Source organism: Narcine bancroftii, chromosome 2 (assembly GCF_036971445.1).
Source record: "Narcine bancroftii isolate sNarBan1 chromosome 2, sNarBan1.hap1, whole genome shotgun sequence".
Taxonomy (NCBI): domain Eukaryota; kingdom Metazoa; phylum Chordata; class Chondrichthyes; order Torpediniformes; family Narcinidae; genus Narcine; species Narcine bancroftii.
This window is the reverse complement of record NC_091470.1, coordinates 334,085,023-334,109,835: the sequence shown is the minus strand read 5'-3', so window position 1 is coordinate 334,109,835 and position 24,813 is coordinate 334,085,023. Positions and strand designations below refer to the sequence as shown.

General features: G+C 40.9%; 1 protein-coding gene and 1 long non-coding RNA gene across 3 annotated transcripts in view; one reads left to right on the top strand and one right to left on the bottom strand.

The window, feature by feature from the left end:
- Positions 1 to 4,996: 4,996 nt before the first annotated feature.
- On the top strand, positions 4,997 to 8,205 carry LOC138755699 (uncharacterized). Of its 2 annotated transcripts, none has more exons than XR_011352474.1 (2): positions 4,997 to 5,110; positions 7,945 to 8,205. It is a non-coding gene; the product is annotated as an uncharacterized lncRNA (long non-coding RNA). The 2 variants fall into 2 exon arrangements; XR_011352475.1 differs by having other exon boundaries at positions 4,997 to 5,138.
- Positions 8,206 to 9,660: 1,455 nt separating this feature from the next.
- Positions 9,661 to 24,813, bottom strand: part of wnt9a (wingless-type MMTV integration site family, member 9A) — an 83,843-nt gene continuing 68,690 nt past the window's right edge. Inside the window, exon 4 of the mRNA XM_069922136.1 lies at positions 9,661 to 18,963. Within this exon, the coding sequence (XP_069778237.1) occupies positions 18,481 to 18,963 (483 nt within the window). The 3' untranslated portion in view covers positions 9,661 to 18,480. The remainder of the gene's footprint in view (positions 18,964 to 24,813) is intronic.

Sequence of the window (24,813 nt, the reverse complement as noted above, 5' to 3'; positions counted from 1 at the left end):
TAACGGGTGGGGGTGGGGGTGTTTAAACAGGCTGGGCTTGTATCCACTGGAGTTTAGAATATGAGAGAATGATTAAAACATACAAGATCTCGAGGGCCTTTCAGGGTGGATGAGGAAAACTTGTTTCCTCGTATGTGAGAGTCTAGATTCTAAAACGATGGATCTTTACCCACTTAAGACAAGAGTTGAGGTGATTTTGTTTCCTTTCTCTCTCTTCGAGTCAAGAGTCTTTGAATAGGTAGAGGTAGATATATTATTGATCAGCAAGGTGATGAAAGGCCATAACAGGCAGAGGAGAATGCGGAGGTGAGGTTACAGTGGATTAACCCATGATCTTATTAACTAACAGAGAAGTCTTAAGAGGTCAAGTGGTTACACCTGCTCCTGATTTGTATGTTCATATACGCCTCCATATTTTTAGATGCATAACGCAGAAATTTGGAATTTAACAGCCACCACCTTCAATCAGGTTCAAACACTGCCGGCTTTATTGTTTTTTTTTAAATGCAACTCTCCAAGGAGCAGACTGGCTGCCTTCCACTTTTTACACTTTCATCAATCCAGTATGATATGTTATTCTCGACTTTACGAAAACTTTCAAGGCCAAGGATCAGAGATCAAACCTTTGCTGATCTGCGTAGCTCAACACCACATGGAGCAGTGTCCCACCTAGCCACAGAGGGAGTGTTCTATTTAGAAAGTTGCACACTCAGACTATTTTGCTCATGTTTTATAGGTCTTTAGAATTAAATCTGAAAATCACAATAAATTTTCAGACAGTTTATTACAAATCTTGCCAACTAATCTCTGTCTGCCTCAAAATCTATCCTCTGTGCAGTCGAAAACTTTCTCTTATTTCCTTCCTTCATGCCAGCTAATTCATAAGTAATGTTAATGGGATGTTTTCAACCTCAGCGAGAGGAGCTGCTCTTGATTATTGATGTATTCTTTGGACTGCTGTTGGTCTGTTTCAGACGTGAAATTAATCTGCCTGACAGCAGTAAATAAATTTAAATGATCAGTCTTAATATTTTCTTTATAATCAATCTCTCATCCTTCCTTTGCTTCTCTCTTGCAATGAAAACACTCACTGTGGCTGAAGTATGGTTTCACCAGAGTTAACCACGTCCTGACATTTCGCCAAAGTAGCCACGCTCAAGGGGAACGCTGTCAGGCTATTGCACCACAAAGGGACTCACAACCACACCCCCTTGCCCCATTACTCCTCCAACAACCACAAGAGGCATACACAGCACCAGGGAGTCATTTCCTTGCAGTAAGAAATCATGGCTGTTTCCTTATTCTTCCCTGTTCAAGACTGTAGAATCCAAATTCTGCATCAGGCCTATCATCCTCTCTCAGATTTGTGGCACAAGGTTTAGATAGGGTGGATGCGGGTAAAATATGTCCCTTGGTCAGTGAACAAGGGGGTCATAGTCTGAAAATTAGAGGCTATCCATATAAAACAGAGATTAGGAAGAACTTCTTTAGCCAGAAGGTCATGAATCTGTGGAACTCACTGCTGCATAGTATCTCATTAGTGAGGGCATCAAGGGATATGGGGAAAAGGCCAGAAACTGGAACTAGTGTAGAGTAGCTTAGTGTAGATTTACGGAACAGACTCGATGGGCCTAGTGGCCTGTTTCTGTTCCTTTGTCTTGTGATCTTGTGAATCCGCTGCCATCTGTAAGGAGTTTCGACATTTCCCCAGCCATGCGGGTTGCCTCCAGATTGTTCGGTTTCCTCCCATGTTACAAAGATGTACAGCGCTTGTATGTTAATTGGTCACATGGGTGTATTTGGCAGATTAAGCTCATGGACCTGAAGGGCCTGTTATTGTTCTGTATCTCCAAATTTAAAAAAAAATTCTTTGTCCTCTCAAGGCGTAAAGACTCAACGCAGGAGCTGTGATGTTTTTACTAGGGTTACATGTTTTTAATCACAGTTGTTTCTTTAGAATGTTCTTTGGCTGTGCACATGCCATATTTAGTGCTCAAATTAGTTGACCTGAGTGGATTAAAAGGTGTGGAATCCGAGTCTTGAAATTCAGAACAAAAAATGCAGACACTAGAAATCTGAACAAAAAGCAGAAAAAAGTCAGACAGGACTTGTGGATAAAGAAACAAAGTTCATGTTTCAGGATGTATACCCTTTATTGGGTCTGTTTGCATGAGCTAAGTCATATGTTGGTCAAATGACATGAAGTCCAATCCTATGATTCCAGCACACTCTATTCCTCTCCCACACAGCTCTCTTGAAACAGTTCAAAGTCTGTCTGGTGTCAACAATCTATAGACATTCAAAAGCATTCAAATGTGGTTCTGAATCCAAGCCCTAGACTGCAGTTTGGCTCCAGCATCCGATTACATTTCAAAGTTACTTCTTCTGAATAAAAAGAGGGAAAGAGAATATTAATGTTGAAGATTGGGTGAAATAAAGAAGGATTAGAAAATAAACTCACTGATCTTCTTAATCTTACTGAAAGGAACTGGTACAACCTAACCTTCAGTGAAAACACATGTTATAAAAAAGGCTGTACAGTCTAACAATCTCACTGTGACCCACCATATCTTTCTTTATCTATTTTTTTTCACTTTCATTATTTTGCTCCCTCCTTGATTTGGAAATGGGATATAACAAAACAAAAGATTTAGGACATCACAACCCTTTTTGACTATTCTGCCATTTAATGAGACTGTGGTTGATCCATCTACTCTAATCCAACTTTGATCCAATTGGAAAAAAACGAGAAATGGGAAATATGGTCAGAGAGCAGGAATTTGAGAAAGTTAAGGCCTGTAGTGAAGAAAAGAAATCCAGAAAATGAGAACAAATAGCCGAGAGGAAATAGTGAGGAGAGAAAAGTATTAAAGCGCACAGAGCATATATAGATTGAGAAGATTATGACCAAATTAAATTCAATTCATCTGTTCACTTATGTAGTTGTTGCTGGTTCCAAATAGCTTTCATTTAAACATCGCATCCAATTATACAAACTATACATATCCAATGGTTAGTGTAGCAGTTAGCGCAATGCTGTTACAGTGCCAGGGATCGGGTCTTGGGGTTGAATCCCACGCTGTCTGTAAGGAGTTTTTACATTCTTCCCATGTCTGTATGTGCTTCCTCTGGGTGCACCAGTTTCTTCCCACCATTCAAAATGTTCCAGGGGTTATAGGTCAATTGGGCAGCACAGACTTGTGGGCTGAAATGGGCTGTTACAAGATCACAAGATCACAAGGCAAAGGAACAGAAATGGGCCACTAGGCCCATCGAGTCTGTTCCGTAAATCTATACTAAGCTACTCTCCACTAGTTCCAATTTCCAGCCTTTTCCCCATATCCCTTGATGCCCTTACTAATGAGATACTTGTCTATTTCTTGTTTAAATACTCCCAGTGATCTGGCTTCCACTGCTGTATGCAGCAATGAGCTCCACAGATCCACAACCCTCTGGCTAAAGAAGTTCTTCCTAATCTCTGTTTTATATGGATAACCTCTAATTTTCAGTCTATGACCCCTTGTCCTCGATTCATCCACCAAGGGAGACATCTTATCCACATCCTCCCTATCTAAACCTTTCAAAATACAAAATGCCTCTATGAGATCTGCTATATATCTAAACTTAAAAGTGTATACATGGAAAGTCACATGCTTACACATATTATTTTCACTGTCAGTATTTTGCTCCATTCTAATCCTAAAACAGTCATAGGCTAAAATAACAAATGAGGTTAATGACAGGCAGAACAATGAGAAATTGTTTCTAATCATTACATGATTAAGGACATGATTAAACTAGAGAGGGTGTAGAAAAGATTCATAATATTTTAATTGGATTGGAAGGGAGGAGCTATTTGGATAGGCTGGTTCTGGTTTTGTGAAGTGGAGGTTCAGAGGTGACAAGATAGAAGTACCGTATTCTATATAACATTGTAGGAGCTAAAGATAGGATAGGTAGCCAATATCCCATAGTAAGGGAGTTGAAAACAAAGTCAACAAGTTTAAGGAGAGAGAGTGGAGGTTGAAAGGAGATCTGAGGTGAAAATGATGTCTAGTTTGAGCTGCCAGAGGAAGCAGTGGTAAGAGAACAGGTGCAATACTTGAGAGACACCTTCACAGATATTTCAATGAACTCGGCATGGGGGATGTGGAATTAATGCAGGCAAGTGGGATTAGTACAGATTGGCATGATAGCATCAGATCGATGGAATGAAGGCCTTGTTTCTGTAGTGTACTGTTCATGCCAAGTCTACAAGGGTAAGTATTGCAAAAGCATTCAGTCAGATTTTCACCAAGGTGACTGAAACATCATCAACAGTTGCATTAAAGTGACTCATTTAATTTGACTCACTCAATTTTGCAATGGCTGCCATTTCACTTGACCCAAATGCCAAAAAAAGAAAAGAAAAACCTGATTCTGCAAAAGCAAGCCATTCATTTACTAAAATAAGTAATTAAAGGGATAGTAATCTGATGGAGAGTTTTAAGTGTTTCCAATACAAATTGAAAAATTCTGGAATAAGGTGCAATAAATGATCCCTGAGCAAGGCATACCCATCTGTCTGGAGCTTGGGGCTAGAGTTTTTCTTCAGTCTCAAGAGGTGAAATTTTCGCATAAAGTCTGCTGGCAAATTCTGGGTATGTGCAGCATAGAGAGTAGTATTTTATTTTACTTCTGTTCTTCTGAACTACAATACCTAGAAATGTTCTTTGACAGCCAAGTAGAAAACTTACAAATGGCAACTGGCAAATTTTTCCAGTGTGCTAATTTAGTCTAGCTAAATTGTAATATAGTTGAAAACAGATTAAAAACAAAAAAAAAAATGAATACATAGTAGTGTGAAATTGCTGGAGAAGGAAACAAAATGCACAGAGATCGATAATCAAAACAAGAAAGTTAGAAATAACATGATTTTAATGATGAAGAGAAAATGACATGAGGATAGAACAAAAAAGTCTGGATAGGCCTCAAATAATTAAATGACAAAGGAAATGACGCAGGAAGGTGAAAGTAGATGTAATGTGATTGTGACATTTAGGATGAGAATGAGGCCAGGTTATGCAAATTAAGACCTTCATGAAACTGACAAGCCAACAAGTTGGAAGAGGTTTGTCTAATTTATGGACTGAATTAAGGTAGTTATCTGCCTAGGACTTGATGGGATCTATCCCAATTTATTGTGAGAGGCAAGAGAGGAGATTGACAAAGATTTCTTTAGACCTAGGTGAGGTTCTAGAGGTATAGAGAAGAATCAATGTTGTTCCACTGTTTATAAAGGCCAATAAAGAAAAAAACCCAGGTAATTATAGACAGGCAAATCATCAGTGGTAGAAAGATATTTAGGAATAGGATCTACTCACATTTGGAAAAGCATAGACTTATTATCAACGGACAGTATGAAAGTTCATATTTCAGTTAGTTTGGAATGGTTCGAAAATGATTGATGAGTACAGGGCAGTGGAATGTTGGCTGATAAGGACTTTGATCTCCATTATGCCAGGCTGACCCAGATGACTAAAGCCGCTTTCAGGTGGAATCACCTGCAGAATGCGGCTCGGAACAGCTGCGGGTATCTGTGAAGGGAATTTCAGGTGGCAGCACTGAAGGCGGTGTTCTGCCACCTGAAAGGTCCAAAGCGGGGAGAGGAGCCGCGGAGCAAATGCCAGCTCCTTAATTGGGCCATCCGTCTGACAGCTCACCTCCCAGCTGCCTGACAGCCCCTTCCTCACTACCTGATAGCCCCCCAGCGCGGGACTATGGGGCTGGGGCGGCCAGCACAGGATGTCAGCGCTGGGGCGGCCAGTGCGGGATGTCAGCGTTGGGCCGGCCGCCCCAGCACTAACATCCCATGCCGTCCGCCCCAGTCCTAATGTCCTGTGCTGGGGACTGTCAGGCAGTCGGGACTGCTAGGCACCTAAAAGCTGCTAGCCACTTTGCCTGGTGCTGCTTTCAGGTGCAACGGGGAATTCTCCAAGCCAGAGAATATACCTACAGGAAGAGGGTTAGGTAAGTGCTCCTCCTGGCTAAGTTCTCTACTTTCAGGTGGCTACCCGACAGCCACTTTGGAGTAGAATAGACGGCTTTACAGTTGGGTATTCTGGTGACCAGAAAGCGGCTTAAAATACATGGGATTCATGGAAACTTTGTAAAATGTATTCAAAATTAGCTCAGCCATTGAAGGCAGAGGGTTGAGGTGGTTGGTTATTATTCTGACTGGAGGTTTAAGGCAAGTGATGTTCCGCAAGGTGCGGTGCTGGAACCTCTTGTCCTGAAATATTTATATATATATATATAAAAAGATATGTATATGTGTAGATGGGCTGATTAATAAGTTTTCAGATGACGTAAAAATTGATAAGGTTTTAGATATGAAGGTTGTTAAAGGATTCAGCAGGGTGTAGATCAGCTGGATATACAAAAGTGCTAGAGAAACTCAGCAGGTCCTGCAACATCCATAGAAAGCAAAATATATAATCAACATTTTATGCCTGAGGGCTTGACCTTGATGAAGTGATCAGGCCAGAAACATTGGTTATATATCTTTGCCTCCTTTGGATGCTGCAGGATCTGCAGTACATTTGTGTATTATCTACAATCACAACATCAGCAGACTTTCTTGTTTCACACAAAGATCAGATATAAATGTGAGCAGAGAAATTGAGTTTAATATGAACAAGTGCAAGGTGTTGCACATTGGGAGGGAAAATATATGCAATAAGTGCAGGACACTGAATAGCATGAATAAACAGAAGGATCTTGGGGTGTAAGTCTAGAGTGTAGTGATAGAGTGCTACCACCAGGAGGAGTTGAAGATTGCATATGTTGCATCTTGGGAATTCTGTTGCATCTTGGGTAGATTCAAGATGGATGCCCCACATGAGGTCTGGTATTTTGAGTCCATTTTACAGCATTAGGATCCTTTAAACTCTCCATATTTTCACTGCTGATGTCAACTGTTTCTTTTTCTTCTTTCACTCCTGGCGATTTCTTCCACTCTGGAACCATATATTTCTTTAGTTACAAAAAGAAAACTTGTGTTCTTTTTAAAACAACTAGATTTATTAACTAAGCAAACAGCACGAAGGACAGAACATACAAGCCAAACCTCATGTGGAAGCATCCATCTTGAATCTACCCAAGATGCAACAGCATTCCCAAGATACAACACACGCTTTCTCCAACTCCTCCTGCTGGCAGCACCCTATTACTACATGGAGCTTCCTGAAACTGGCAACTCAAGTACATAGGATAGTGATAAAGACGTGCACCATATTAGCCTTCATTGGTCACTGTGTTGAGTGTAAAAGTTGGGATGTCATAGTGCTCTATACCACTTTGGTTTGGTCACCTTTGAAGTATTGTGTGCAGCTCTGGTTACTGCATTACAGGAATGACATGGAGGCTTTGGAGAAAGTGCAAAAGAGGTTGAGTGAACTTAGTCTTTTTACCTTGAGTGACAAAGGATGGGGTTGACCTGATAGATGTATATAATGAGAGGCATTGATCATGTGGATGGCCAAAGGCTTTTACTGGGGCTGAAAAGGCTAACACTAGGGAGAGCAGTTTTAAATTGCTTGAGTAAGTTCGAAAGAGGAGGGGGGAGATGTAATAGGTAAGTTTTTCACACAGAGGGTGGCTGATGCATGGAATGCATGGCCAACAATAGTAGTGGAGGAAAATACAATAGGATCTTTTAATAGACTATTAGATAGCCACATAGAAGTGAGAAAAATAGAAGGTTATGCAGAGGGGAAATTTTAAGCAGTTATTAGGGTTGGTTTTTAGGTTGGCACACACTATGGGCTGAGAAAGGCCTTTACTGTGCAATAGTTCTACATTAATAGTCGCAGTATTGCTCCCCATTACTTTCTCTTGTTAATCTGAATATTGAAAAATTAAAATTGAAAACATTGGTCTTTACACCTAATTCTTTAATTTCAGATTCCTTTAAATGAGATTCCCACTTGGTGCATAACTTTAGTCTTCAGTGATGAAGATCATGCCTGATCACTTCTGGTTCTACGAAGACACCACTTCTAATCTTCATTTTGGACAAGAATGACTCGAACCAAATATGAGACAAAGAGTCACTTCTTATGTTTACGAAAGTCTGAGTTCCAGAGTGCAAACATCATATTAGTTGTTAACTACCTTGTGTCATTTTAATTGATTCATTGATTAAAACGGTTGAATTTTTGTTAACCTGGTAGCTGCTTAAATGATGAATCCTCTGCAAGGTATCCCAAAGTTAGAAATTCTTTTGAATAATTATTGATTTGCACCATCCCTTTACCTGTTTTGAAGAATGCTTGGTTGCAATTATTAGTGGCTAATATAAAGTGGAGTATGACTGCATGTGATACGTAGAGTGTGACGTGTAGCACATGACCTGATAGGGTGTGCCATGTGATGAATGGTGTGCCATTCAGCATGTGATACAAATAAAATAGGTGGTATGTGAGTCAATCAATCAATAAGTTTTCCCCTTTACAAATAAAGCCTTATTGATCTACCTAATAATATACTAATACTCTTACAAAGCAGGGATAAGGAGACACTTTAAGAGAGTCGCCCCAATGGTGAGTGGCATCAACCAGTTCTTCAACCTAGGCAATGCCATTTTATTCAAACACAACTTTATTCAAACAGCTGCTCTGTGCAAAGCACAACCAAGGCCCTCCACTGGCTGAATATTTGCTCCCACCTTCAACAAAGTTTTATATGTTACTTCAAAGAACATTTACTTTTACAATTTGAAATTTTTATTCAATTTTTTTATTGATTTCAAAGTATTTATTTAATTTCCTCCATGTTTTTGCCAGTTGCTTGAATTCTGGAAAACATGGATGCTGCTTAACCTGTTGTTGGCTGACCTCAAATATTCCAGATAAACCTAGTTTTCCCAGAATTTTTGATCATGAGTATAACCTTTGCTCAGAGGCAACTTATTGATGACCACACATAGAGCCAAGATTAATATTCATCATATGTATTCTCTGAAAAATAGAAAACATGGAGTTCCACTCAACTAAAGGTCCTTCTTCAGTCTTAGCTCATCAAAATTTCACCCAATTGTCCATTCCATGATGCCTCTTCCAGATTTTAACCACCATATTTGAGTTTCCTTGTTATATCCTCCACAAATTATTCTCCCAGTATTACACCTATATAACTATATAACCACTTACAGCACAGAACAGGCCAGTTCGGCCCTACTAGTCCATGCCGTAGCAAATCCCCACCCTCCTAGTCCCACTGACCAGCACCCGGTCCATACCCCTCTAGTCCCCTCCTATCCATGTAACGATCCAGTCTTTCCTTAAATGTAACCAATGATCCCGCCTCGACCACGTCTGCCGGAAGCTCATTCCACATCCCCACCACCCTCTGCGTAAAGAAATTTCCCCTCATGTTCCCCTTATAATTTTCCCCCTTCAATCTTAAACCTTGTCCTCTAGTTTGAATCTCCCCCTTTCTTAATTGAAAAAGCCTATCCACATTTACTCTGTCAGTCCCTTTTAAAATCTTAAACACCTCTATCAAGTCCGCTCTCAATCTTCTACGCTCCAGAGAAAAAATCCCCAGTCTGCACAATCTTTCCCTGTAACTCAGACCCTGAAATCCAGATTTAAATGAGAAGGATGTAGACAAAACACATTTGAAAAATAATTCACACTTCATTTATTTCCAAAATTCTCTTACTTTTGTTATACCAAGGTGTTAAATAATTTAAATACATCCTCCACAGTCACTCTGAAGAATCAGTACATTACCTACAAGCTATGCACATGAGGTAGAAACAAATAATTTAGGCTCCATTAGACTCTGTGAGAGAAACAAAAACACCACACACACATAACCTGGGTATGTTAGTATCAGGAATGCAATGGCCACATTTCCTTTTCTTTATCCACTTTACAGCTAGTTTAATGTGTGCTATATGCAGCAAAGGGTTCGTGTCTGATGTTAGAAGAACTCCATCTCGTCTGAGCAAGTTATATATCTCAGCTAACGCTGTAGTATTAAAGAAATACTGCATTGTCAAGGCTCTTCATCTGAATGTTGGAAAGATTCCATTGTGCTATTTTAAGGAGACTACAAAACTCTCCAGAAGGTAGTTGATATTCAACATTATTGTTTGTTCAAAATGGCTGCTGTGTCTGTCTTATAATACAACTGTTCAAAGCAATTCATTACAACTCTAACTAACTTATCAAAGCTTATTCAGCAGCATGTCTCAAAATTAATGAGGTCAGCAGGTGTTTTGGAATATTGACAAATATTCTATCACCATTCATTTTGCCAGTACTGAATCAAACTCCAACAACATAAAGGGACTACGTTCACCACATGGACTGGGACGATTCAGGTAATCTGTCATCAAGTGCTGAAAACCAACTAGGTTGAAACTACTAATTCTCACAACTCAAGAAATGAATAATCCTTTGCAATTGGAAATGTTCTGTTGGAGACATAAATGTATCTCTTGTTCATAGCAATAAACAACTAGATAGTGCTATTTTTTCTTCCTCGAAAATCAATCGCTGAATTTTGGAAACAGAGTACAATGGTCATTTATACATTCTGTATTCATTGATTCTGGGGGGAATACATTTCTCAGCCACACTGATTTCATGATGCCAGCAGAGTGCCAGCACAGTGAGAGTAGGCACTCTCCATGTTAGAGGAGCGGCAAAATGATGCTGGCTTTCTGATGCTCAGTGACCAACTAGAACAAAATATGCTGCATGCAACTTTCCCATTTAACAAACCTTGGCATGGGTGGAGCACAATTTCATCGGCCAATTTAAAATGTCTTTTTTTTTAAATGCGTTTTGCACCACATTGGATTGGATATTTTCATCAGACCCTGCACCAAACAGTTCCCTTTCATTTAAGTCTAAGCTTATGTCTTCTTCCCAATATTTGCAAGAGTAGCATTCAAAATATTAATGATACTGCTTTTATTTTTTTTACATATTATCTGATAAATCCTTGAGAAGCCAAGTGGCTTTCGCTGGTTGTAGTTTCTGTGAAAACATATAGTTAAAGTGGACTGCACCCAGTGAATGATGTCATGAGGTCGCTTTTGCTTCACAGAGTTTAACATTTGCTTGGCCAGTAAAACTATATTGGGATGGATGGGAATTGTGATCGTAGCTCAGGAACAAGGGATAATACCAAGAATCTAAACTTCTCTCTCTCACACAACTTCTCCCAAAACTTATGAAAGAGAAAATTCAATTTCAGTGCTGGTCGGAGCATGTTGCCCAGTGAATGAAGCTAGTCATGGCTTGAGATAGGAGTAATACGGGAATATTGAATGTAATGGAATTAAAACTATAGTCAAACCCACTTCTTCCTCTATCAGGAATCTAAATATCCTGAAGAAACAAGAGATGCTACAGATGCTGAAATTTGGAGCAACAAGTTTCTGAATGATCTAAATGTTCCGTCAGCCATTGGCCTACTCCTACCGCAAGTACGTGTGCAGCAACTGGTTATAATAGACTCCCTACACTTGCCTTTTCATTTTGCCTCTGCTTGACCGAAGCAGTTAGGGTTGCTCATCAAATGGCCATCCCAAGTTAAGGTGCTTGAGGTGGTGGGGTATCTGAGGGTAGGTGCTGGGATACTCAGGTCAAGCAATTAGTGGCTTGTTGGGAATTAAACATGAAACCAGCCTGGAAAGAGAAAGATTGCGACCATTGCATTCCTAATTAATGTCAATATAAAGTATATGTGCCGCACTAACTGAGACGTATTAATACCACAGGAGAACAGGAGAAAAATCAGTATTTACAATTTACAAGAGCAAAATATATCCACATTAAATAGTATATACTTAAATAATTACAGAAAGCATCCAGGTTCAGTGCGAGAAACTGCTTTAAAACAGACGACAGCCCTCATTCTCCCTCACAAGCAACACAAACATATCTCCACTCAAACATACACACCATCACTCATACATGTACACCCCCAAGACATGTAGCCAATAAAATTGGACCTCTATCAACTCCATCCTTTATATCTTCTGGAGTGAAAACACATAATGTAGTGTAAGCATTTTGATGCATTATTCTTATGAAATTCATCTTTAACTCTTTTAATGAAGCTGTCAGTCTATTTTACAGGTAAACAGCACACTAGCAGCCCACACATCCTTACAGTGTAGAAACATCTCGACACACTCAACATTAGGAAGTTAAAAAAGCAATGGGCATTGAACGTTAGGGGCAGAGCGAAAAGGTCATTGGATGGCATAATGTAATCAGGGAATCATTGAGAGGTTTTTAAAAAAGGACAATAGAGATTTGAATGGCAGGGCTAATGGAGTCATGCTGGTAGAAGAGAATCTATACAGGAAAAATAAGATAAAGCTCTTCTAAGCATGGGAATGCAGAAGGAAATTTATCAGGGGAGGGGGGAATGAGTCCCAGGCTTTTTTTTTAAAGTGAGGGAAATATTTTCAATTCTGCTTATTTAGGAGCACGGAGCCCATTGAGCTAGGATGATGGTGTTGGAAATACAGAACAAATGTATTTTATCCAAACACGTTAACCCTCACATAATGAGACTTCACCTCACCAAAAGGATCTGAGTTGCAATGCATGCCTGAGGTTTAATATCTCCATCAAACTGTGATCCAAATTTGATTAAAACAATTTTGTATAAAAAAGTTTGCTATACATTTAATTATTTATCCTTACCATTTCTTTTAAAATATTTTTTGCCTGTCATACTTTATAATTTCCCCTATATACAAATAAAATGATAACACCTTCATTGGCTCAGTGGTATCAGTATTGCTCTGCTTTCATGCTGCATACAACTCCAGTTTTGATTATTCCATATCTTTCTTGGCCATCTTCCCAATACTTCAGTTTAACCAAACCTGTATTCTAACTTGCAACAAATCCTGCTAATAATTCAGACTACCAATAGACTTGATCTCTCATAGCTATAACCGTCTTCAGCTCTCTAGGAACTCTGGCCCCCAAATGCTAAAATTCTTTCTGACATCCCTTTGCCTCTCAAGCTTCTGATTTTAAAACTGTTCATATGAGCAGCCATACTATCACATGCTAGAAATATCTTTTTTTTTCCTTCTTTGAATCTTAGTACAGGCTCATGAAGTGTTTTGGGATATATTCAGACATGAAAGGAACACTATATAGGAATTTGTGTTCACTCAGCTATGTAGATCAGATAAATGTTAGGTTCAGTTGTTCTCAGTATTGGAGCGCTACATTTGGCCTCAGTGTCCTGGGTGACTTTAGAAATAATACAATTTTGGAATTTTTTGTCTTGTTGCAGTCTCATTTGGTAGGGACATGGTCTTCATTTGTTGGAGAGTTCTCCTGAACACATGATTTCCTCCATGGCAAGAGATGGTTACCAACAGTTGGACCAAAAAGAAGAGAGGGTAAGGCCATGTCAGAATAAAATATGTACAGAGTTGGACAACAGGAAAATCTAGTCCACTGAGATGGGAAAACTGCATATTCCTTCCTACTCTCATCAAAAATGTTACTGTGCGGAAGAGTTCCACAGGGAACTAGCTAAAACATCTAACTGTCTTTATGGACAATAATAGCTGGCTGAAAAACTTCACTATCATGGATGGTTCAGTTCTGACAAATTAATAGCCTCCACAAAGTGAAAATGGAGTCTCTTGTAGCTACCATTTACGTTACTATGAAGTGAAATATGCATTATCAATCGAGGGTGTTAGATGGAACAATGTATCATTACATTTTTAAATGGAATGGAATTGTAAACTCTTTCACACCTTTGTGAATGTTGTGGTTCAATAGACTAATGGAGATTGAAAGAAAGCAATATAACGATAAGAGGGCAGCACAGTTAGCATCGCACTTAGCGCATTGCTATTACTGGTCCAGTGACCCGGCTTAGAATCCGGTGCTCTCACTAAGGAGATTGTACGTTCTCTCCATGCCTGCTTGGGTTTTTTCCGGGTGCTCCGGTTTCCTCTTATGCTTCAAAACATACAGCGGTTTTAGGTTATTTGAGTTATTTGGGCAGCACTGAACCATGGCCAGAAAGGCCTGTTACTGTGCTGCATGCCTAAATTTTAAAAATAACTATCGATAACGATGCCTGGATAAACTGTCTGATTGTCCATCCATATATGCTCAAGGCAAACTCTCCATAGCTCTTCTACAACCACTTTCTGACAGTTATTTGATGTTTAAGCAATAAGACATAACTTGTGCCTAATTTTTAAATGCAAAGGATCCCGCCATGCTAATCCACATTCTAGCTCACATGTTAACCAGAACAATACCCAAACCTGCTGGAGGAGCTCAGCAGATCACACAGCATCAATGAAAGCAATCGGCAACTCAAACCTGAAACTGACTGCCGATTGCTTTCCATGAATGGTGTGTAACCTGTTGAGTTCCTCCAGCATTTGTGTATCATTCCTGTCCTCCAGTACCTGCATACCTCCTTGTTTACTTCTTATGTGTTAACCAATTAGGCATAGACTCATTTTAGAACAAAACTTCTTTTGGGTATCCTAGCATCTACTATCCTTCAGAAGTGCTATTCCCATCACATCAGAAAAAGGGCATTTATTAAAGCATCAAGACCTTTTTTGCTTTATAAAAACAATACAGCATATGGTTTTAAATCCTTGCTTTTGTGCTTGTTTTATCTTTTTAAATTAACTGTTCAGTTGTGTCAGAAAAAGATTTTCTTCGTTCATTGAGTGTCAGAGATATTTTAAACCCTTTGGGGAGATTTTCTGCAACCCCTAGGTCTGTGGCTCTGCCAGAAATGGCAGATGTCTGCAAATCTTCCTCTAGATTTATAATTTCATTTAACACACAGTAAATGAGTTGAAGAAACTATTACCTTATGTGCTTTCTATGAATCATCTGACCCAATTTTTTCCACTCATGCAATTGAACACACTTACACATACAGTCATTGCACCCCATCCCTCCCACTAACATTAATATATTTATATTTTAATATATAATATATATATATTTATATATATATTTTATGATTAGAACTGACTTGCTCTGTGACCGTTATAATATACAGTAGGTTACAGCAATGGCCACAATTTTATCAGCCAGTGGTGCACTGTGGTAGAAAGTTAAACTAAAGCTCTTCAGATACTGCTACCAGGGTCAAGATACTCTGCACTGCACTTATCATTTATAACACACCCTGTAATTGTGTAAGTTTGTGTTTTGCTTAATTAAAAAGTAAAGTTTTCTGGATTTCAGAATTCGCACACACTCTAGATACTCGTTGATAAAACTACTGACCGACTTTTCCCAGCTCCAAATTTCTATCTTCTTCACACTTGATATGGATGGATATACATACACATGGATATGGGTGGATATGGATATGGACATGGATATGGATGTGGATGGATATACATGCACATGGATATGGGTGGATATGGATGGATATACATGCACATAGATATGGATGGATATACATGCACATGGATATGGGTGAATATGGACATGGATGGATATACATGCACATGGATATGGATGGATATACATGCACATGGATATGGGTGGATATGGATATGGACATGGATATGGATGGATATACATACACATGGATATGGATGGATATGGATATGGATGGATATACATGCACATGGATATGGACATGGATATGGATGGATATACATGCACATGGATATGGATGGATGTGGACATGGATATGGATGGATATACATCACACATGCAGTCACACATACATGGGCACATAACTGGATAACAAACAGGAGCAGACATTCCTTCCAATCTTTCCCACCCAACTATTACGTCATCCTCTAGCCAAAGGGCACTTGGATGATATCAGCTTTTTCAGCCAAAGAATTCCCTGGATCGGATGCCACATTGTGTGTCCCCACTAAACCAGTTCCACATCACACTGGGAGCAAAGAGGAATAATACAAGGGTGTGTTATAAGGAGGGCATATAGCACATTAACGTGTTACTTAAAACAATAAAAGGGTCAACATTTTTGATAATTCTATACAAAATGGGGTTATTCACCACAGCTGCATGCATATCAAACACTCCACCGTCATTTCTACCCTCAGTGAAAGTAGCCCATGTACTGGCCCTTGCCTTATACTCCAAACTTAAACCAGTCTCAGAGTTTTCTGGCCTTAACTCACTGAATGAATGTGACACAAGTATTTTATATGAAATCACTCAAAGCATTCATCGGACACGAGGTCCTAACTGGAATATGTGTAAAAACCCCTGATGCAAGAAATCCTGTTGCAGTCCAAAAAATAAAAATGTGATTATTCATGTTCTTATCAACATGAGCTAATATTCTTTGATATTCTTGGGGATATCGTGTCTGAATGACATAATTTTGAAACATTTAGTGTATAAATGCACTTTATGCTTAATGGATTAGTCCTGTCACCTCATCATTAAATATTGTATTGGTTGCTGAATAAGAGCTGGTCACTTTCAATCAGAAACCACACATCATTGATTATTAAACCTACATTCGAATTAGACCCAAGCTGCCCAAACTGGATCACTATACCCTTTAAAATATCGATGCAATATTAATATTCTACTGCTAGGTGTAACCAACACAATTAATCAATACTATTTACAAGGCATGCTGGTGACATCTAGGAGTAGGGAGAAAATTACTGCATCTATTTTGGAGCACATAACCTTAGCTTCAGAAGTTGCAGCATTAATGGTCTCTGAATATCTTACTGAGAACTTCGGTGCACTTCTGTTTGGCAATCTTTTTTAAAAATGTGACCCAAAAGTGAGTACAATTGTTAGAATTCAACTCATAGAAATCAGCGGTGTCAGGGTTAATAGTTTGTGAGCATGCTTGGTGATACGTCAAATTGTTACAACAAAGGGAGGAATATGCAATCACTGCCAATCTTTACAGATCTTCAGGCAGTTACATCCACTTAAACACAATATGTTAGTGTCAGAGACCAATCTATACAAGTTCTGGCATGTCCATTTTTTTAAATATCTGTCAATCTTCGGTTGGAAGAAGCAGTCTTGCAAACAAATTCACATCCTTTCTGCATTCAGCACTCCACAGATAGTCTAGCACAGAATCTCCTGAGAGCTCTCCAAGTTTATCGTCCAATGCTTTCTTCATTGTACATAATTTAGCCTAAAACTGTCAAAGAGTGTAAATGCTCTGATGGAATGATGCTTGGTAACTGGAGCATCCTAAGACATTCAGCTCCAATTTCATCTCCAACTTGGTAAGGCTGAAAGTCTCAAAGGCATAACCATGATGGATCTGTCAGTTTCCTAGCAGATTTCAAGTAGACAATTGAAGGAAAACAATGGGTCCTCATCTCTCTTTCACTTTGTTTCACCAATATTTTCAATGTATGGTTCCTGCTTATCTAAGTTTTCAATCTGCAGAGAACCACAATCTATCGTTGAATATTCATGTAGGCCCATAAGCCAGGTCTGTTAGGAATATCACAAGGTAATGAGATAATAGTGTCTTTAAAGTGTGGGAACTCAATAAACATGCACTGGAGGCATGTAACTCTCCATCACGTTTTTTTTGTGCCTCACATCCCTGGAGAATGGGATCTGATTGGGGAACCAGTTTGAAGAAATCAGACCTCTCCAGATAAAAGAGTCTTTTTCTTTTTCCCCTCATTGTTCAGAATTGAGAGCAATAGAACTACCTCTAACTCCATCCCAGGAAAGATCAATGAATTCAGAAATGGGAGGTAATCAAACCTAGTCTGTATGACTCACCTCCACAGTAAAAAGTATACTTATCCCATAGCGTTATATCAGTCTATGGAGACATTAGGGCAGCAATCTGTATTAAAGGTGTTCCTCAATTGTGCCAATTTATCTGAATTCCCACTGATTGTTAAATATTGGGGTTATAGGCATCCAATGAGCTTTGGTTATCTTTTACATAATGGCCTTTTAAACTGTTGGTTCACATTTCTTCTTGAGCCCAGATAGAACTGCTGAGCTTTTCTTCCTCCACTTGTCCATTATTTGGAAAAACATCTTTAAACCTCATGAACTAACAGAGCACCAAGTGCAGACTTTCTACTTTAAAACTGTTGGCCAGAGCAAACCCAGAGGAAATTAATTAAAAGTGAATTTCTCAAATTCATAACCATCCCATCCTTGCTGTCATGTTCAATTCCTGTTGAGCTGTATTACCTTCAAGGAGATTCATCAGATCCAAGATACAAATACAGTGGTTGACTTAGAACCCACCATTTCACCACTCAGTATCTTTCTGCCGTCTCTGTGGTTTGACCTCAGATTTTAGCTGTTTGAATGCAAGAAATCTGCAACTTGTACAGTTGTTGTATTCAAAAATCAGAATTTTCTCTGTTATTTTTAAGAATATTTGGATTAGTTGCATTGTTTTTACAGGCAGATTTACGGTGCTCTTCATTGTTTTTTTTTATTTTGGAAACCATTAGTCTTTGCAGGTGTATATCTCTTCTCTTTGAGTACATTGTTTACACTCCACATAACAGCACCAGCGCACTTGGCACTGGCAGGGTCGTGTCACCACTCGACTTTGAGTATTGTGCCCTCGACCACAGCAGATGCTCTCACAATTCTTGTCCTTGTAGCATTTCCGTGTTGCAGTACCTGGTGAGTACTTGCTTGGCTGGCAGAAGCTTGGTGAGTCATCAATATAGACTAAATCAGTAGTCCTTGGGATCTGGTGCTGTTGATGGTAGGTAGCTGCAATGGCTTTCTTCGGTGGTGTAATGTCCCCTTCACCGGTCGCTTCATTGGTTGTGCTGCCCACCTTGAGCGATGTCTCATATTTCAATTTTAGCAACTTGCCAATCTCGTGGAAAGGAGCGAGTTGCCTCCAGCAAGTCCGAACGGTGCAGGAACCAGAAACACCATGACATTTGCAGGTGGTCTCCACCCCAGATTTGATAACCTGTAGATAAGACAGGGACATAAATCCAAATCAACATTGAAAGTAATTTACGACAAATCAATAGTGAAGACTTAAGAAGAAATAGGATTTGTAATAAGAGTGGGCTGAAAGATGGCAGATGGAATTTAATGTAGACAAGTGCAAAGTGCTGCATTTCAGAAAAAAATAACCAAAATAGGATATATGCAGTTAAGGGGAGGGCATTGAGATATGCAGAGGTACAGAGGGACCTGGGGGGTTATGGTACAGAGTTCATTAAAGGTAGATTCCCATGTAGACAGGGTGGTTAAGAAAGCATTTGGTATGCTGGCCTTCATAAATCATGGTATAAAGTATAGGAGCTGGGAAGTGATGCTATGGCTGTTTAAGGCATGGTTTGGAGTATTGTGTTCAGTTCTGGTCTCCAAATTATAGATAAGGTGGAGAGGGAGAAGAGAAGATTTACAAGGGTGTTGCCTAGCTTACAGCATCTAGAGTACAGAGAAAGATTAAGAAGACTGGGACTTTATTCATTGGAGCACAGAAGATTGAGAGGGGATTTGATAGAGGTATTTAAAATTATGAAGGGAATAGATAGACTAGATGTAAATAGACTCTTTCCTCTGAGGGCAAGAGAGGTTGGAACAAGAGGGCATAAATTAAGGGTAAGTGGGCAAAACTTTAGGAGAAATGTTAGAGGGTGCTTCTCCACTCAGAGAATGGTGGCAGAATGGAATGACCTTCCAGAGGAGATAGTTGCGGCAGGGTCCTTTATGTCATTTAAGAGAAGGTTGGATGTGTACATGGATATGAGGGGGTTGGATGGTTATGGGCGGAGAGCGGGTGGGGGGGAAATAGTGGAGTTGTTCAAGTGAATCGGTGCAGACTCGAAGGGCCGACATGGCTTGTTTCCGCATTGTAGACAGTTATATGGTTATAATACATCTAGTATTGAATTTATTGCACTTATCCTAGTAATCCCAGCATCTCTGTTCTTTCTCATTGCAATGGAAATTTTGAGTTGTCTTTAATTCATTTCTGCTTTCATCATCTTTTCAGGTCATACATACCAATTCAAAACAATGATGTGAAGAATCTTCTTTTTCCCATTGAATTTTTTTGCCAATTAAATTAGATTTTTGTCTCTATTTCCTCCTGCAGAGGAAATTATTACCCACCATCTTCTTTAACAAACCTACACGTGTTTCTTTTAAACAATTCCCTGGTTTAAAAGAAAACAATCCAAATTTCTCCATTATCTCCACATAATGATATTTTTCATCTCTGATAATATTCCACTGGAAATGCTCTGAATCCTCTGTGCAGATTGACAGGACTGGAGATGTTTAGTAATGAGCCAAGTTTGAATTTTTTTTTTAGATTTTACACCACAGGAACAGCCCCTTTTGGCCCACGAGCCGGTCCCACTTAATCAAGTCCCCTGGTATATTTTGAATGGAGAGAGGAAACCAGAGCCCCAGGGAAAAGCCCACGCAGAGACAGGGAGAACATACAAACTCCTTACAGACAGCATGGTGACCCCAATTCCTATTGCTTACACTGTAACAGCATTGCGCTAACTGCTAAACTAACTGTGCCGCATTAGTTGGTTGAATTATTTTCTTGTCATCAAATGAAGTTGAGGATAGATTTAGTCGAGTGCAATGAACTCGGATTTACTGGGAGTGTGTTGAGCTGACGGCTGGACCCGCCTCCCGGCTCCGCCCCCATCTGCTCACATATAACCCTGGTTTCCTGCCTAAACCTAGAACCCTTCCGAAGGCTACTGTTGAATCCTACCCTTAGTTATAAGCTAATAAGAGCATTTGTTCTCCCTCCAGTCATGACAGCTTTTATTCATGCTACAATTTTATTAGCTTATTCCTTAAATGATGGAAGTGCTACTCAAGCCAGGTATGCTACTGATAGACCCACTGTCCCCCAACGTGGCTGAGGAGTTCACATACTAGCTAGACTGCTTCCAGGAATACCAGAACATGACCAGAGACATTTTCCACACCAATGAACTCAGGAGGTCCGCACTCATTTCGAGGGTAGGAATGAAAGGGTATGCATTCATCAGGGTCTACACAACATATGATGCTGCTATCAAGGCATTGAAGGCTTGGTACATGAAGTCGCAGAACGAGGTCCTAATGAGGCACTGACTCGCTCTACGTCATCAGTGGCCAGGAGAGACCATCGATGACTGCTGGATCTGTGGATGCTTGACAAGAAGTGCAGGTACGAAGTGGCTATGGGTCGAAGAACAGAGCCAGGACACTCTAGTCGTGGGGGTCCGCTCGAGGTACACGAGGCAGTGACTCCTCGAGTCAGGAAAGAGGGACCTGGCTAGACACTTTGAACTAGCCAAATTGTTGGAACAGGCAAATCTTGAGAATGACTGTCTCAAAGCCAGCGAGCTCACCCACCCAGGTGACCCCATCCAAGGACCATCTGCTCCCATTACCCCAGCCCTAACAGCTGCCACTTCCTATGCTAGGGTGTTTTTTTCTGCATAAAGAGCCAGCATCCTCAGTCTCGTTACCCAGCTAAAGACTCAATGTGTTCCATCTGTGCCAAGAAATGGCATTGGGCAAGGTTTGCCACATGAGGGGAAGCCTGGGGAAGTCAGTGGCCTGCACCGCTCCCGAATCCAATTCCAGCCCCAAGCCATCTGCCCCAAATTCACCCAAACCCACTTTCTGTGCTACACGCTGATGGAGGGTGGCAGTGGCAGTGGGGAAAAGATGCAAAAAGGCTCGGTGACCATCTTGCCACAACTCAAATTCAAACTTGACACCATAATTGTCAGAGAAGAAAGAGGGTAGCCATCTTGCCACGCCATGAGGTCGACACTATCTTACCCACGCAGGGCAACCCAGGATGGTGGGGGTCGCTCAAGTGAGGAGCATGGTCTCCAGGGTCCTAGCCTCAATGGTCCAAGATCAGGACCGACCTCACCAGCTCAGGAACTCCATAATAACTGTGAAGGTAAATGGACATTCTACTAAATGCTTAATTGACACAGGCCCTATTGAAAGCTTCCTAGACTCAGGGACTATGCGAAAATACAACCTAAAGATCTATCCTTCCAATTATCGCATATTCCTCGCATCTCATTCGCATTGTGTGATTTGAAGGGGGGGGAGGCAATTTTATAAGATTCACCTGTATATACTTGATGAACTGTGTGTTCCAGTGTTGTTGGGTCTGGATTTCTTGTGTCTCCTTAAAAGCATGACCTTAGAGTATTCTCGTCCCCTCCCCCAGAATACTGTTCGGAATGGAGGTCCCTAAAATCAGAACCCACATTCATCCTCTCCACACTGAATATCGACCTACCCCCCCCCCCCCCAACCTCTCCTCCCAAATCAGTCCTTGGACCGCAAACCTAATACTACCAAGAGCAGGAGGTACAGTACAGCAGATCAAGATTTTATAAGGTCTGAGACACAATGTCTGCTAGACGAGGGTATCATTGAACCTAGCATCAGCCTGTGGAGAGTGCAAGTGGTAGTGGTAAAAGGGGAAAACAAGTCCAGGCGAGTAATTGACTATTGCCAAATCATTAATAAGTACACGCTCCTGGGTGCATAACCCCTCCCTTGAATTTCGGACATGGTGAATGATATTGGTCTCTTCAACCTGAAAGCTGCTTATCACCAGATGCCAATCTATTCTGAGGACTGTCAATATATGGCATGAGGCTAACAGTCATCTCTATCAAATTCGAAGGGTCCCTTTTGGTATCACTAATGGTTCTGTCTTCCAGAGGCAGATGGACTTAATGGTGGATGAATATGGGTTGAAGGCTACCTTCCCCTACTTCAGAAAGGTCACCATCTGTGGCCACACCTTGGAAGACCATGACGCCACCTCCAGAGTTTTCTCCTCCTAGCGAACCCCTGAACCTCACTTATAATTATAACAAGTTCATGTTCAGGACTAAATGTCTGGCCATCCTTGGCTACATGGTGGAGAATGACATCATTGGCCCCGATCCCGATAGGATGGGCCCCCTGTTAGAGCTCCCCGTTCCCAGGACCACAAAGGCTTTGAGGAGGTGCCTGGAGTTTTTATCATATTGAGTCCAGTGGATCCCTCAATGCACTGATAAGCTTCGCCCTGTCTGAAAAGCCACTAATATCCCCCTTTCGACTGAAGCCCAAATCACATTGCGAAAGCCCCCATGCACGTGGTGGACGAGAATGTTCCTTTCCAAGTGAAAAGTGAAATTTTGTACATAGCTTGGCCACTACCCTCAACCAGGCAGGCAGACCAATTACATTTTTTTCTCGGACATTACAAGACCACGAGCTCCAAAACTCATTGGTGGTAAAGGAGGCTCAAGCCATTGTAGAAGCCGTGAGGCACTGGAGACACTACCTGGCTGGTAGGAAATTTACATTCCCCACTGACCAGCGCTCAGTCGCATTCATATTTAATTATATCAAGAGGGGAGAAATCAAAAATGACAAAATTGCTAGGTGGAGGATCGAACACTCCACCTAAAATTATGACATTGCCTATCAGCCAGGAGCCCTTAATGACCCTCCAGATGCTGGCCAAATGAGGTCTCTGCATAATGAGATCTGCCATCCAGGGGTTACCTGCATGGGTCATTTTGTCAAGATGAGCAATCTTCCCTACTCCATGGAAGACATCAGGGAAATAACCAGGTCTTGCCAGTCTGTGCTGAGTGCAAGCTGCATTTCTACTACCCCAAAAAGGTGCACATGATCAAGTCATGCAAGCCATTTGAAAGGCTCAGTGTCAATTTTAAGGGACCTCTCCCCTCCACGAATGGGAACAATTTCTTCCTCTCTATCATTGATGAGTATGCCGACTTCCCGTTCACAATTCTAGGTCCAGACACATCCACTTCATCAGTCATAAATGCCCTAGATTCCGTTTTCGCCCTGTTCAGATATCCCAGCATTATTCATATCGACCGGGGCTCAACCTTTATGAGACACAAACTTCGTCAGTACCTGCTGGTGAGGAGCATCAAGTCCAGTAGAACTACTAGCTTCAACCCCTGGGGGAATGGGCAGGTTGAAAAGAAGGCTGTCAAACTGGCCCTGAAGTCAAAAGCCCTTCCAGACTCACGCTGGCAGGAAGTCCTCCCTATGGCACTCCATTCCATCTGGTCGCTACTATGTACCATGACCATCGCTACTCCTCACGAGCTCCTATTCAATTTCGAAAGAAGGTCGGCATCAGGCACTACACTCCAAACCTGGCTCACCACTCCTGGTCCAGTCCTTCTCAGGAAGCACACGAGGAGAAGGAAGACCGACCCCCTGGTGGAAAGGGTGAGAATGCTCCATGCCAATCCCACATATGCCTATGTGGAGTACCCGGATGGCAGAGAGGACACCGTGTCGATCAGGGACCTGGCACCCACCAGAATAGAGGGTCCATTGCCTCAAGGCAATGGAGTTCATTCTCGCCACCCCCATTCAGGGCCTCGGAGGATCCGATTCAGAAGGAAAGTGTATCACTCTTCACCTTTGAGTTGGAGACCCAGCCAGCTTCTCCTCCATCACAAGGGATCCAGGAGCCCCAAGGACTCCAAGTTCCCCCAGTGCTAAGGCACCCCACTGGGATCTTCAGACTCCCTGACCACTTAAATCTGTAAATTTATAAGTAACTATATTTTTCAACCATTTTTTTCTGACCCTAAATTCTGCAGGAAGGGGTGAATGCAATGAACTGGGATTCATTTGCTGATGGCTGGCCCCACCTCCCAGCTCTGCCCCATCTGGTCAAATATAACCCTGGTTTCCTGCCTAAACCTAGAACCCTTCCGAAGACTACTGTGAGATCCTACCCTTAGCTATAAACTAATTAAAGCATTTGTTCTCC